The 12,232-nt window shown below is 29.8% G+C and overlaps 1 protein-coding gene across 1 annotated transcript in view; it reads right to left on the bottom strand.

Moving 5' to 3' along the window:
• The window catches only part of LOC111642161 (synaptogenesis protein syg-2-like), an 84,119-nt gene that overhangs the window by 69,848 nt on the left and 2,039 nt on the right, over positions 1-12,232 (bottom strand). The window contains exons 4-5 of the mRNA XM_023388448.1: positions 10,878-11,030; positions 456-623 (exon numbers count right to left, since the gene is read on the bottom strand). Of these exons, the coding sequence (XP_023244216.1) occupies positions 456-623; positions 10,878-11,030 (321 nt within the window). The remainder of the gene's footprint in view (positions 1-455; positions 624-10,877; positions 11,031-12,232) is intronic.

The following is a 12,232-nucleotide window of genomic DNA, read 5'->3' as shown; positions in this document are numbered from 1 at the left end:
ACAAATTCTTTTTATTGTATGCATTTTAATGTTACTATGCAGTGAGTGATTGACTATAAAACAGGAAGTGGGATTCTTGTTATGGGGGAAAAACAATTTGTTAACATGCATCTTCTGAGTGATCCTTGGCCTCTGTTAACTGTCAGAGTTAGAACATCGCAGCAGGCGCGTTAAATTGTCAAAAAATTCTTTTTAAGTGGTTTTTTTGTGAATAATTAAAAATTCCAACACATATTACTTTTACATATTACTTTTTTAGCTTAGTTTTTATTAAACTTTTAATTCAAATTTTTAAATATTTTTTAAATATGATATAGACTCAAACATATATAAAATCAATACATATGCTATACTTCAATTGGAGATAGAAATTATGCCTTTTATTGTTAAATTTGAATTTGTTTATTTATTCTTATTCGACATTTAAAATATTATATATATATATAATTACTCACACAAAATTCCAACGGAAATGGTTGCTCTAAGTGGTTTCTCTAGAGCTGGATGCAGAGCTTCGCATGTATAGGTGGTTCCACTCTGTTCTAATTTAGGATACAATGTTAAGGAACTGCTAGTTGCAAATCCTCTTCCTTCATCTATCGTCACAGAAACTTTAGTTGCTTCTGAGTAAAGATGATATCGCTAAAATTATTTATCCATTCGTAAACGTTGCAATGTTTTAAAATTATATTTAACACATGTAAGAATATAACTTAATGACAATAAATATCAAATATAATATTTTTATAATTAAAAGTAATAACATTCAAACTTCGTCACTGTTTCACGAAATTACAGTAATTCTGTACAGGGATACATAGAATAGTACAGGGATTATATAGAATATTTATAAAGCTTCCATAAGCACATTAATTTATCATAGAATTTTTATTTTGACAACATTAATAATTAACATATCAAATTCGTATTTTTTGTATTAATTTTTTAAAATAAATTTATGTTGTGAGGTTTAAAGTTTATAAATAAAATCATCTATGGAATTATATTTAGGTCAGCTGTTTATATGGATTGGGATGTTGGATATAAAAAAGAAAAAGATTAAGATGCAGATAGCTAAGCCGAAGATATTAAGATAAATAAATGGGGTCACATTAAAAGATATAGCCAGAAGTAGTTCATTTACAAGTAATCTAGAAATAGATGATATAAGTCATAACTACTTATAACTTTGGGAAAGTAGACTTGCAAAAGGTTTGGTGGTATTGTGAAAACAGTTGAAACCAACTTAAAAAGAAGATAGAGAGAATTAAAAGCATAGACATAATGTTTAAAAGAAAAAGAAAGTGAATCAAAGAGATCTTGAAGTGAATTGTAAGAAAATATACGTTAGCATTAAAGATAGAGGAAGAACTAGCATAAAAAGGTAGACTAGAAGTAGAAAGAGTGATTTTAACAGTGATAATGATGATAATAAAGATTGAAATATTTCATTTTTATAATTTGAAAATCAGCTTTTTATAAGTTCTGAGAAACCTATTAGGAAAGATTTCATGCAAATTGAAAGTTTGAAAGTTACTGATTTAAAAAAACAAATTAATAATTTATAATAAATTTGAAAAAATTTCAAAATATTTCAATACACAGATCAAATTTAAAAAAATAATTTAAAAAAATATTTTACTAATATCCTAAAATTACAAATAATAATAATAATAATTTATAATTATTTTAATCGACATATATTTTAATAACTGTATAATTTATGTAACAAGATTTTTGATATACACATAAATAATGTATTAATTGCATTCATCATTAAATGTAATCATCGATCAAATTGAATTCATTGTAAAACGTTTCAAACTATTTAATTGTCACCTAGTTCGAAACTTTTTATTATGCAGCACGACTATTTACAACCAACAAAAATCAATAGGTAACGTGACGAAAATTGAATAAATAAAATCACTGATTTATGGATTCAGAATCAAAACTTTAAAATTTGATAGAAAAATATAAATAAAAACTGAATACATTTAATGAAAACTAAAATAAATAGTATAAACATCAAATTTTAATAACAAAATAAAATAAATCTATTTTTAGATAATTTATAATGTGATTCATAAAATAAAAAAAATTAAACTGTAAACATGTTATTTATAATTCCCTGAAATTATCATCAATCTGGTAACTTTGTTACAAAAAAATACGTAGTTTAAAACATTCCATTTTTGTTAGAAATAATAAGTTAATAAATTTTTAAAATTTTTTATATTATAAAACATATCGAATGTTCTATAAACACAATAAAAGCAAACATCACTCAATTTTAAATTTCAATTAACATTTGAATTCGAATAACTAATGGCCAAAAGTCATTTCACCACATGTTCTCGATACACCTCTGATTATGAATCATAAACTAAGTTTAAAGCAAAGTATTTTTCTTTTACAAACTTAATAGAAACATAACATAGAATAGAAATGCGTTAATTGTACTTTTTATTAATTTAGTTCGTTAATTACAATTTAGTCTACAGTGATTAACTCACTTTTCGGACCACTTTATGCTCGATAAACAATATCTTCAATTATACATTCAAAAATGTATTATTTGTTTATTTATTTTTTCTATGTTTATTAGATTAAATTGTTAATATTACTTAAAATATGGTTTCAGATATAAACTATGGTTAATAGTTAAATTAATTGATAACTGATAGTTTATAATAAGGTAAATTTTCTTCCACAAATCAAAGAGAAGGAAAGGGTTACAAAATAATAAAAAGCTGAATTATAATCAAGGCAGTTATTATCGGAAATTTAAATAAAATGTATTCATATACAAAACTGAAAATAATTTGAATAAAAAATGCAAAGTTACAGACCATTGGAATTTGTAAACCTACAGAGGATGCATACATTCTATAAATAACTGAATTTACTGAAAATTTATCCTGGTTGAGATAATGGAGAAAGAAGAAGCTGATAACTGATATATCGATAGTGAAAAGAATTTTCGTGGTTCGTTCGTGGATGGATAATTATAACAATTCGACCTACGGTATGGACTTTGTGGTTTTGATGTCTATGAACGGAATTCTTATCCAAATGAATGAATTCATTGTGAGGAAATTGTAGAATGAGACTATTTTAAAATATTCGCAAATTTTTACGTTTTAAAAATGTTTGTATAGGTGTCATCATGCAACTGTTGAGGAACATACAGAGTCCAAAAAGCACGTTATAAAGAGTGACATCTTAATAAAATAAAATATTCTGGCAAAACAATCGCTTTGTAGTTTCAGTTTTTTTTGTAAAGAAATTCACTTTAGTATGATATTAATTACAATCATGGTTCAAAAAACGTATAATTGACAGTTTATGTGTGAAATTTTAAAGGTATAATGTAATGAGTACTCCTAAATAAAGTCGATTTTAGTTAATCTGTGAATAATGCTCGTGGCATTATTCACAGATTAACTAAAATCAAGTTTATTATTCGTATATTATATTCCTATCGACTCCATAAATCCTACTAAAACCGACTCCATTATTCCTATAAATGACTAATTGAATTTTTAAATGAATATAACATGAATTCATTACTTAATGAAATTTCTACTATATATTTAAATTTATATATAGTAAACTCTGTCCAGAACGGACCTGAGAAAAACAGAAAACATTCTTCGAACAGAGCAATTTTTTATGTTAAAATTTAATGTAAGCTGGAAACATGTTAAACGCGGGAATGGAAAAGACTTAAGGATACAAAGAGCGTAACTTAACCTAGATAAAGAGGAAAATTAAAATTTCACTTGTAGACAAATATGTACGCGACCGAGATAGAGCGGGCCAGTTTTAACCTTTTAGTAGGCCTTGTTTTGTCTTTTTTCTTTCTTTTTGTTTTTGAACTAATGAAATGTGCAGAATGTTTTTTTAATGCAAACTTAAAAATTTTATTTTACGTTAATAAAAAAGACATTAACTTATACGGCTTTTTAAAACTCTTTTTGCTTTATGGGAACTAAGAGCGCCTCTTTTTAGCAAGCCTATTATGAATTCGGTCAGACCCATAATGGGACAGCCGGATAGTGAGGGACGTGACCTAACATATCCGGATGGACCATCCCCCGAAAAGTTCCTGGTATTTTTTGACATGTCTGGATTCGATCCCGGGTTTCCAGAATGCTAGGCTGCCACCTTAACCGATCTGCCTTCCGGCCATCAATTTATAGGAGTAGTAAGCATTACGATTCTCCAAGTTTTTTCTGGGACGAAAAAATATTTCCAGCTCCTCCCTTCTCGACGACCATGCCACCAGAGAATGACAAATCGTATTCCAATTACAGATTTAAATACTGTCAGTAAAACAGTCACGTGAAATAGGGACACACAGACCAAAGCTTTTGTTAATATTAAATATTGGTTCTTGTTGAAATTAACAAGGGGCAGAATATAGAATACTTTTAAAAATCGAGAACTTTCAAGAATAGAATAATTTTCTGATTTTCGAGAATAAGCAACGAATGCAATTCGTTGATAATAATAAAAATAAGGTAACATAGTGATGTCAATTTGCCTTACACGAAGTAGTTAGTAACTAACTTGTACCGAGTATTCGAGAACAAATTGATTAGCATTTTGATGATTATAGAAATTGAAGTAAACGATCAAGTAGAGTATTAAAATTCCTGGAGAAGCCAAATCACAGAATTACAGTAATACAAAGACCTAGTTAGGTATTTGTATTACTGTAATTCGATTAGAATTTCCATCGGCATAATAAGATATTAGATTTTAGCACTCAAATTTGCTCGTTCGCTATTGTTTGAACTCGTAAAAGTCGCATCCGAGAAGTATTAGAATATTTAGACTAAGGTTATGGAGACAACGAAAACTCTTTAAAATAGAATAATTCGCAATTTTTTTATCCAAAAATACTGTAATTTTTGGTTCGGGTCGCTTTGAATTAGTTTGGATTATATTAGACTATATTAAAAAAAATTAATTAAATCGATAGATGAGATACAAAGAGTGGCTTAAAACGGTTTACTGAAGGACGACGAACGAGTAAAAACATTATAAATCCTTCAACATTCCCTCCAAGCTACAAGCGAATGAGTTCTCCTGCATCTCTATAATTTTCATTCATCTAGTACTTAATCATAATTAAGGCTCCCGCCACATGGTGGACTTCTTGAGCCACCTAAAATAAACGACAAGAGGAAAGAGAAGAGAGAAAAGAGACTGATCAGAGAGACGCGTATTGATCTACGAGGAAACGATCCGGAATGAGTGGTTTGAAGGAAGAGGTCGTTTGTAATACCATGGGCGTACGACAGCATCGAGCTCGGTAGGGGTTGAGAGGAATCCTGGAATTTCGTAAGAATTAGGAGAAAGTGGAAGATTTGCCACGTGTCTCGGAAAAGTGAAAATAGATGTATCTAATACAGTACTTCCTAGTAGGCAAATATGATGATAGAACTTAAAAGGGCAGCTAGTTCTGGTTGACCTCAGATTTTCATTCCTTACTCAAGCTCCTCTGAGGAAAAATGGTCTCGTTGCAGTGTATATTGATAACACTCAATTGGGCAAATATATTGTATAAATTGTGTAAATTTATAAATAAACTATTTGTGACTATAAGTAGTTTAATTAATCTGTGATCTTTCTGAAAAGTCATCGTAATCATCGATAATCCAGTTGTATCTCGACAGGGAAATCTTCACTGCTTAGTAATAAATTTTATTTATGTATGTAAAATACGAAATAAGCACTAAATGACATATTTACAGGGCTTGCTGTTTGATTATGTTAGAGCATTATATGAAGAAGTGCATCTAAATGAGTTTGAAAGAGTCTCATCATAGACTTAAGAAAAGTACGTCATGCAGACGCGCCGACCGCCATTTTGGTGGAAGCGAAGCGGCAGAAAGCATATACAGAAAGAAAACAGAAAGAATATATAGCCAACACAAAGAACCTGGACGTCCAGAATGAAAAGTACTCGAATGGATCGAGCTCAGCTTTTACAATATCAACATGGTACCTGTTGTCCTCAATAAAAAAATACATCTTAATACATTTTTTGTAATATCAAGTGGAACCATTCGACATCGCCTAAAAGAGGCGGGACTTCATTCCTATCGTCTGAGACGTCTACCATAAAAGACCTCTCGTCAATCGAGCATACGCTAGAAAGACAAATGTAACCATTATAGAATTTGAGCGAACTAACCCAATAATTATAGAACATCCGGCATAACTTGTCACCAGTAACATTAGACTGTTGTCTGACTTTACGCAAAGACGTATATCGGCTTGTATCATCATCGAGAGATTTTTATTCCGTACTAACATGTGACTGTTACATTGTCACTGTGCTCTAATTAAAAAAGTCATTTTGCAATGAAAATTAATAATTTTTTTATGTTGTATTCTATTACGTCTGTTAAGTTTCATAGCGATAGAACACTTTCTTCAAAGTGTGACGTTCTTTATTAAATAAAGTATTACATTTAATGTATTTGTAATAATATATATAAACAAATATTTAAATAATGTATATATATTTAATCTATTTTTATTTTAGTGATCTATACATTTTACTAATCTTAAAGACTAAATAATATATAGATCAATACATTGTAGTAAATGAAAAAACTTTGATTAGAATATTACAGTGCAAAATAAGTAATTTAAATCTTGTAAGAAAAAGCAGATTACGATATTTTAAATATCTCCACAGAAAAGATCCCTAGAAGTAAGATCTAGGATCTTGGAGACCGTTGCAGTGGTCCGTGTGGGTCAATCCACTGTTCTCCAAAAGTCTCTTTAACTTTTGTTGAATTTCTCTAACAGCATGACGAAGACAAATATGCTGGCGTTAGCATAGAGTGAGGTCGTTCAGCAATCCATTGATTACAGTTTGCAAGAAATGCAGATATCTTCCTCCAGTAATAGTTTCTCAAAGAAAAATAGGACCAATGAGATTATTGTTTCAAATTCCATATTACACGTTTAGGAAAAACGATATAATGTTGTGTTCCTCGAGAGCACGGTGTGATACGTGTTGACCAGTGGTGCAAATGTATTATTGGATGCTGGATGCTGCAGATCTTAAAAGGCAAATTATGGAGTCCTCTCAAACAATAACTCCATACTTTTAATTTCTGTCGTTATGGCACAAAATTTGAACGAATATACGTCTTGCTGTTAGTAGAGATATGTTTGAGCGATTTCCTTGAGATATTGCTAAATGGAAATGTTTACATATTTTGATGCAGAGTGTGATAACATTCTGCACCAGGAAACAGTGACTTTTTCTTTAGATGTATATTTGTGATCTGGAAATTTTTTTATATATGTTTTCCTTTGTTTCACCTCCTCTGTGTAGTAAAATGCTGTTTCAAAAATGTAGTCTGCTTTTTGTACTGACAAATCTTTAATGAAACCGAAATGAATTCTTCACTAACAGTTGTTTTTATCACAAACTAATTTAAAGCTTGAGAAGCAAACACAAAGCAGATCAGCACTGCAAGAAAACCGAACGTACACAAGCCTTCAAGTTTTCGCGAGAACGTGACACGCCTTCTTTATCCTTTTTAAATTAAAACAAAATGTGAAATATACTAATTTCAACCTTCTTTACAATGTCAGAATTTAAAATATTCAGTTGTTCTATCTGCAATACGAACAGAGGTGTTTCTTCTATTTTTTGAGTTAAGGGAAATTGATTGATATACAAATAAATAGCACATTCTTGATAATATATGAAAATAAACATCGTTTACATGAATTTGACGGTTCTTTCTGGGCCATTAGCCTGGATTACTATTTAGGAAACACCTTATACATAAATATTTATAAGCAGTGGAAACTCGATGGAAGTAGGTAGGAAGATAATCCAGAAACGCGTTTGTTTTCGTTTTGGGTGCATTTAAAGTTTTATGAACTATAAATACTGTAATGCAATCATTATATTTAAAAGTAAATTAATTTTACTCAAAATATAACGTAATGGAATGTATATGACTTACAGTAAGCGTGAAAATCCTCTCAATGAACGCAGGAGACTATTTTAATGAACTGGAAAATGTTCCAAAGCACATTTAGTACAAAAAAACATTATATTTATTTGCATACTTATATGTTTACTTATATAATTATAATATATATCATCTGAACAACATAATGATTTTATTAATAATAGTAACATACAAAGAATTGCCCTCCTGGATGTATGTTTTGGGTCACTATCTCATAAATGAAAGGGCTCCTACCAATGTGAAAATAATCAACAGACTGTAACAAACAATTGTCAAGTATCTCAGTGTAAATAACGCTATTCATTCCATTACGTATAAAACATAACATTTTAGGCCAAAAATAGGTAATACACTTCCAGACTATAAGACTATCACAACCAAATTTCAATGTTGTTTGTATTTCTCATTCAGTTCTAGATTTCATCGATATAGTCCATACCTATTTTCGTCCATCTGAACCAACTCTATCAATTTTGGATTCATCTGACCATGCTCTTCCAATCTTCGGAGGTCCAGTCTTTATAATATTTGGCAAAATTAAGACGTTCCTGTTTATGTAATTTGGTAAGTTTAGGCTTCTTGGGCTTAACTCTTGTCTTTCTGTTTTGGCACTCAATGTTTTCTTCCTGCCAGCTCTTAAATTTGCATGATATGACAGTTCGCTATTTTTTATTCTGGATATACTCAAATTCCCAACATCAACTTTAATGCTGTTTTCTCATCAATAAAACTTTACCTCAGAAGGTTCAAAATACAGATTTTCTTCTCTCGGAAAGCCAGTGGCGTAGTGTAGTGGGGCGGCAAAATTACCTTTTAGGGGGCAGCAAAATTTCACAATAAATAATAATAATATCTTGTAAAAATTTGAACCATTCTAAGTGATATTTGCCTCCCGCCTACGATAGTGCTATCGTCCNGGGGGCGGAAAAATTACCTTTTAGGGGGCAGCAAAATTTCACAATAAATAATAATAATATCTTGAAAAAATTTGAACCATTCTAAGTGATATTTGCCTCCCGCCTACGATAGTGCTATCGTCCGGACAGTCCGGGAATCGGCTCACCGTCCGGATAAACTAGTAATTTCATCCGACGATATCATGAGCAACATGTTGACCCTTTTTTTTTTGCTTGTACGATTCATTCGTATTCATTTATACCACCAATATCCAATAGAGCTATTTTAAACAGGTCGCTGCAGTAGCACGGAATTTTTCATTTCTTCTTCTGTGACAAAACTGAATTTTAGTCTTTTAAATTGAGATACTGTACTTAAATAAGGGGGACGAAATTTTCCTCCGCCCTGGGCGGCTGACACCCACGCTACGCCATTGCGGAAAGCTTCTTCATAATGGCGCATATCAAGCAGCCGCTCATTTTCATATTTTCACGCTAATGTCTCGTTAATATGCACGAAATTATATTGTTTAACGTTGATGTTATAACAAATTAATTTACGCGTCAAAATCCTCTCAATGCAACAAGCAGAATTTATACACCGTAGATATTTAAAAGATATGAAAATTATTTTAATTTTTAGCTGTTATGTTAATATTGTAATAATCTCACAGCTGATTTATTTTCTTTTCTTTTTAATTTTGCAAATCGAATAGTTTTTGCTATTTTTCTTTAGTACGTACGAACATTGGGAGGATTTTGACGCTTACTGTACTTTCACGATGCGACAATGGAAAGATTACCATTTCCAATTCTATGAAGAGTTTATCCTCTACGTATTATACTCAATGATGTATATAACATTATACTTTTTCTGAAAATCATATCGGATAACCCGGAGTTTTGAATAATCCAGTTTCTACTGTATATGTGTACAGTAGAGCATCGATTATCCGACTCAATTGGGGACTCAGGTTGGTCGGATAACTGAAAAAATCGGATAACCGAAAAAAATGAAAAAAATACATTATTAGTATAGTATATTAGTAGTATGTAATTAGTATAAGAGTATATCGCTATTAACCAACTTTGCGTTGAATTTTCATCTATGTTAAGCCTAACAAATTTTTTAAAAATAATAATCGTCGCTATTGTATCGTTAAAAATTATTTTTAAATTATTTTATTGCTCACAAAACAAACAAACATTCATAATTAGAAAATTAAGTCTCGTTTTAATACTGGCCTCCCTTCAATGGTCGAGTCAGTGTTGCCAGCTAAAACACGCAAAAATTTAACAAAAATAATATTAAAGTAGCCAAGACATAGCCAAATATTGCAGCGCCACATCATTAGCGGACATTTGAAATTTTCCAACTAGAACGGCCGGTTAACCGATGTGACGGTTAATCGGGGGTCGGATAATCGATGCTCTAGTGTATATATATGTAGGCCTACAGTTTCTCTATTCTGAGGACGGCATATCTGGTACCACTTACTTAATTGTTCTGTATTGTAACATAAAATATTTTCATAAAACTTATATACAAAAATAAATTTGCTATTCATCATCTTTCAAAAATTAATGTAATGGAATCCTAAAAGTCAGATAACAGAGAGATTTTAAGATTAAAAACATTAACTGAGTTCTTGATTCCTCTTACTGCAATTAAGATTATAAAATTTATTTATGGATGCATTTAAATGATTGTTCCTTGTATAAACAAATACAAATTTTATTGTATTTTTGTGATGACGATGATTAATATCTACGAAATTTATTAACCGTAAAATTATTCACTAATTATAGTGTTACATTAATAACTAACTATATTGTTATTTATATACCAATAAATCGAATATAAGTTAAATATATTTATATTTTGAATATAATTACATATCCTTCTGAATAATAAGTTGTTATTTTTACTGAAATATATATGTAATATATACAAAAAGTATACCTGGTACCAGTTCTATAGTTCTTCTATACCATTTCATTTCCACAGGAGGCTTACTTCCTCGAGTGTTACATGTTAAAACTAGTTTCTGAGATTCTCGGATCATTACTTCCTCCCCATCAGGAAGTCCATTTATAGTAATATTTTTAGGTGGAACTGAATGGAAAAGTAGACTTATTTTAGCGAACAAATATTACAAAAGTAACATTTATTTAGGTACATTAATTTAAGATAAAAAGTTTTTAATATCAATTTAATTTTTACTTTTTTACATTTTTTTTTCGTGAACATTATTATATTTAAAAATATTTTAGAATATCGCAGTAATCAGTATTAAAATGTGAATATAAGAAACGTTATCGGGAATAAATTTGTATAATTAATTAAAACGCGAATGAGAATTGTTTTTAATTAAAAGTTTTATTTTGGATGATATAACCACACGGCTGAGAATTAAAACTAATTTACCTGATGCCTACTGAGAAAGTTCAAGACGGACCATGAATACATTCCATATTATATGAAGTTAATTTCAGTCCGTTATATATTATTAATATTTACATTAGTTATAACATACCTCGTATTATGTTGAAAACAATTTAAAATGTTTGATGAAATAATAACTAAATTTTGAAAGTAACAAATATGCAATCCATAGTGATGACGTTGTAAGTTGTAGAAAGACTTGAATGATTCTTCATTAAGAGATCATTATTATTAAAATTAAGAAAAGTAGGCGTGTAAAACACGCGAAGAGACATGATTAAAGCAGACGAATACTATGAATAGTAATCGTAATTGAGCAGGAAGAGCTAATCTATCATTACAGGAAGATCAAATGTAGTTTGTAACTGGATGCGATGATTACAAATATAATTAGTGTTTAGAACACAAGTAAAGTCGAGAAAATCTAAATTTATAAAATAAGACACTTAATGAAATATCGCTTTGAAAAATTATTATTATTGTAAACTCTTTAATTTATGAATTAAAGAATGAAAAGAATCACGTAGATTGTATATAATTGATTGAAAATTTGATTATTTTAGTTATTACAGTAGAGCATCGATTATCCGAATCAATTGGGGACTGGGGTTGTTCGGAAGATCGATGTTTCGGATAACCAATTATGTACGAAAAAATATATTAATTTATCCCATCTTGACATTTTTCTCCGTTGCGTGTCGCTTCGCGTTCAATTTTCGTCGATGTTAGCCTAACGAAGACTATTGTATCGTTAAAAATTATTTTTTTATTTTATACGAACAAAATAAATATATTGAAAAATATAAAAACAATAAAAAATTATACTTCAGAAGTTAATTTAGTATCAAAAACGTAAAATATTTGAGTAGCCC

This window comes from Centruroides sculpturatus, unplaced genomic scaffold (genome assembly GCF_000671375.1).
Source record: "Centruroides sculpturatus isolate CEXI.00-Female unplaced genomic scaffold, Cexi_2.0 scaffold1190, whole genome shotgun sequence".
Classification (NCBI taxonomy): Eukaryota; Metazoa; Arthropoda; class Arachnida; order Scorpiones; family Buthidae; genus Centruroides; species Centruroides sculpturatus.
Note: the sequence above shows the minus strand (reverse complement) of the source record. Positions and strands in the feature narration are given on the sequence as shown.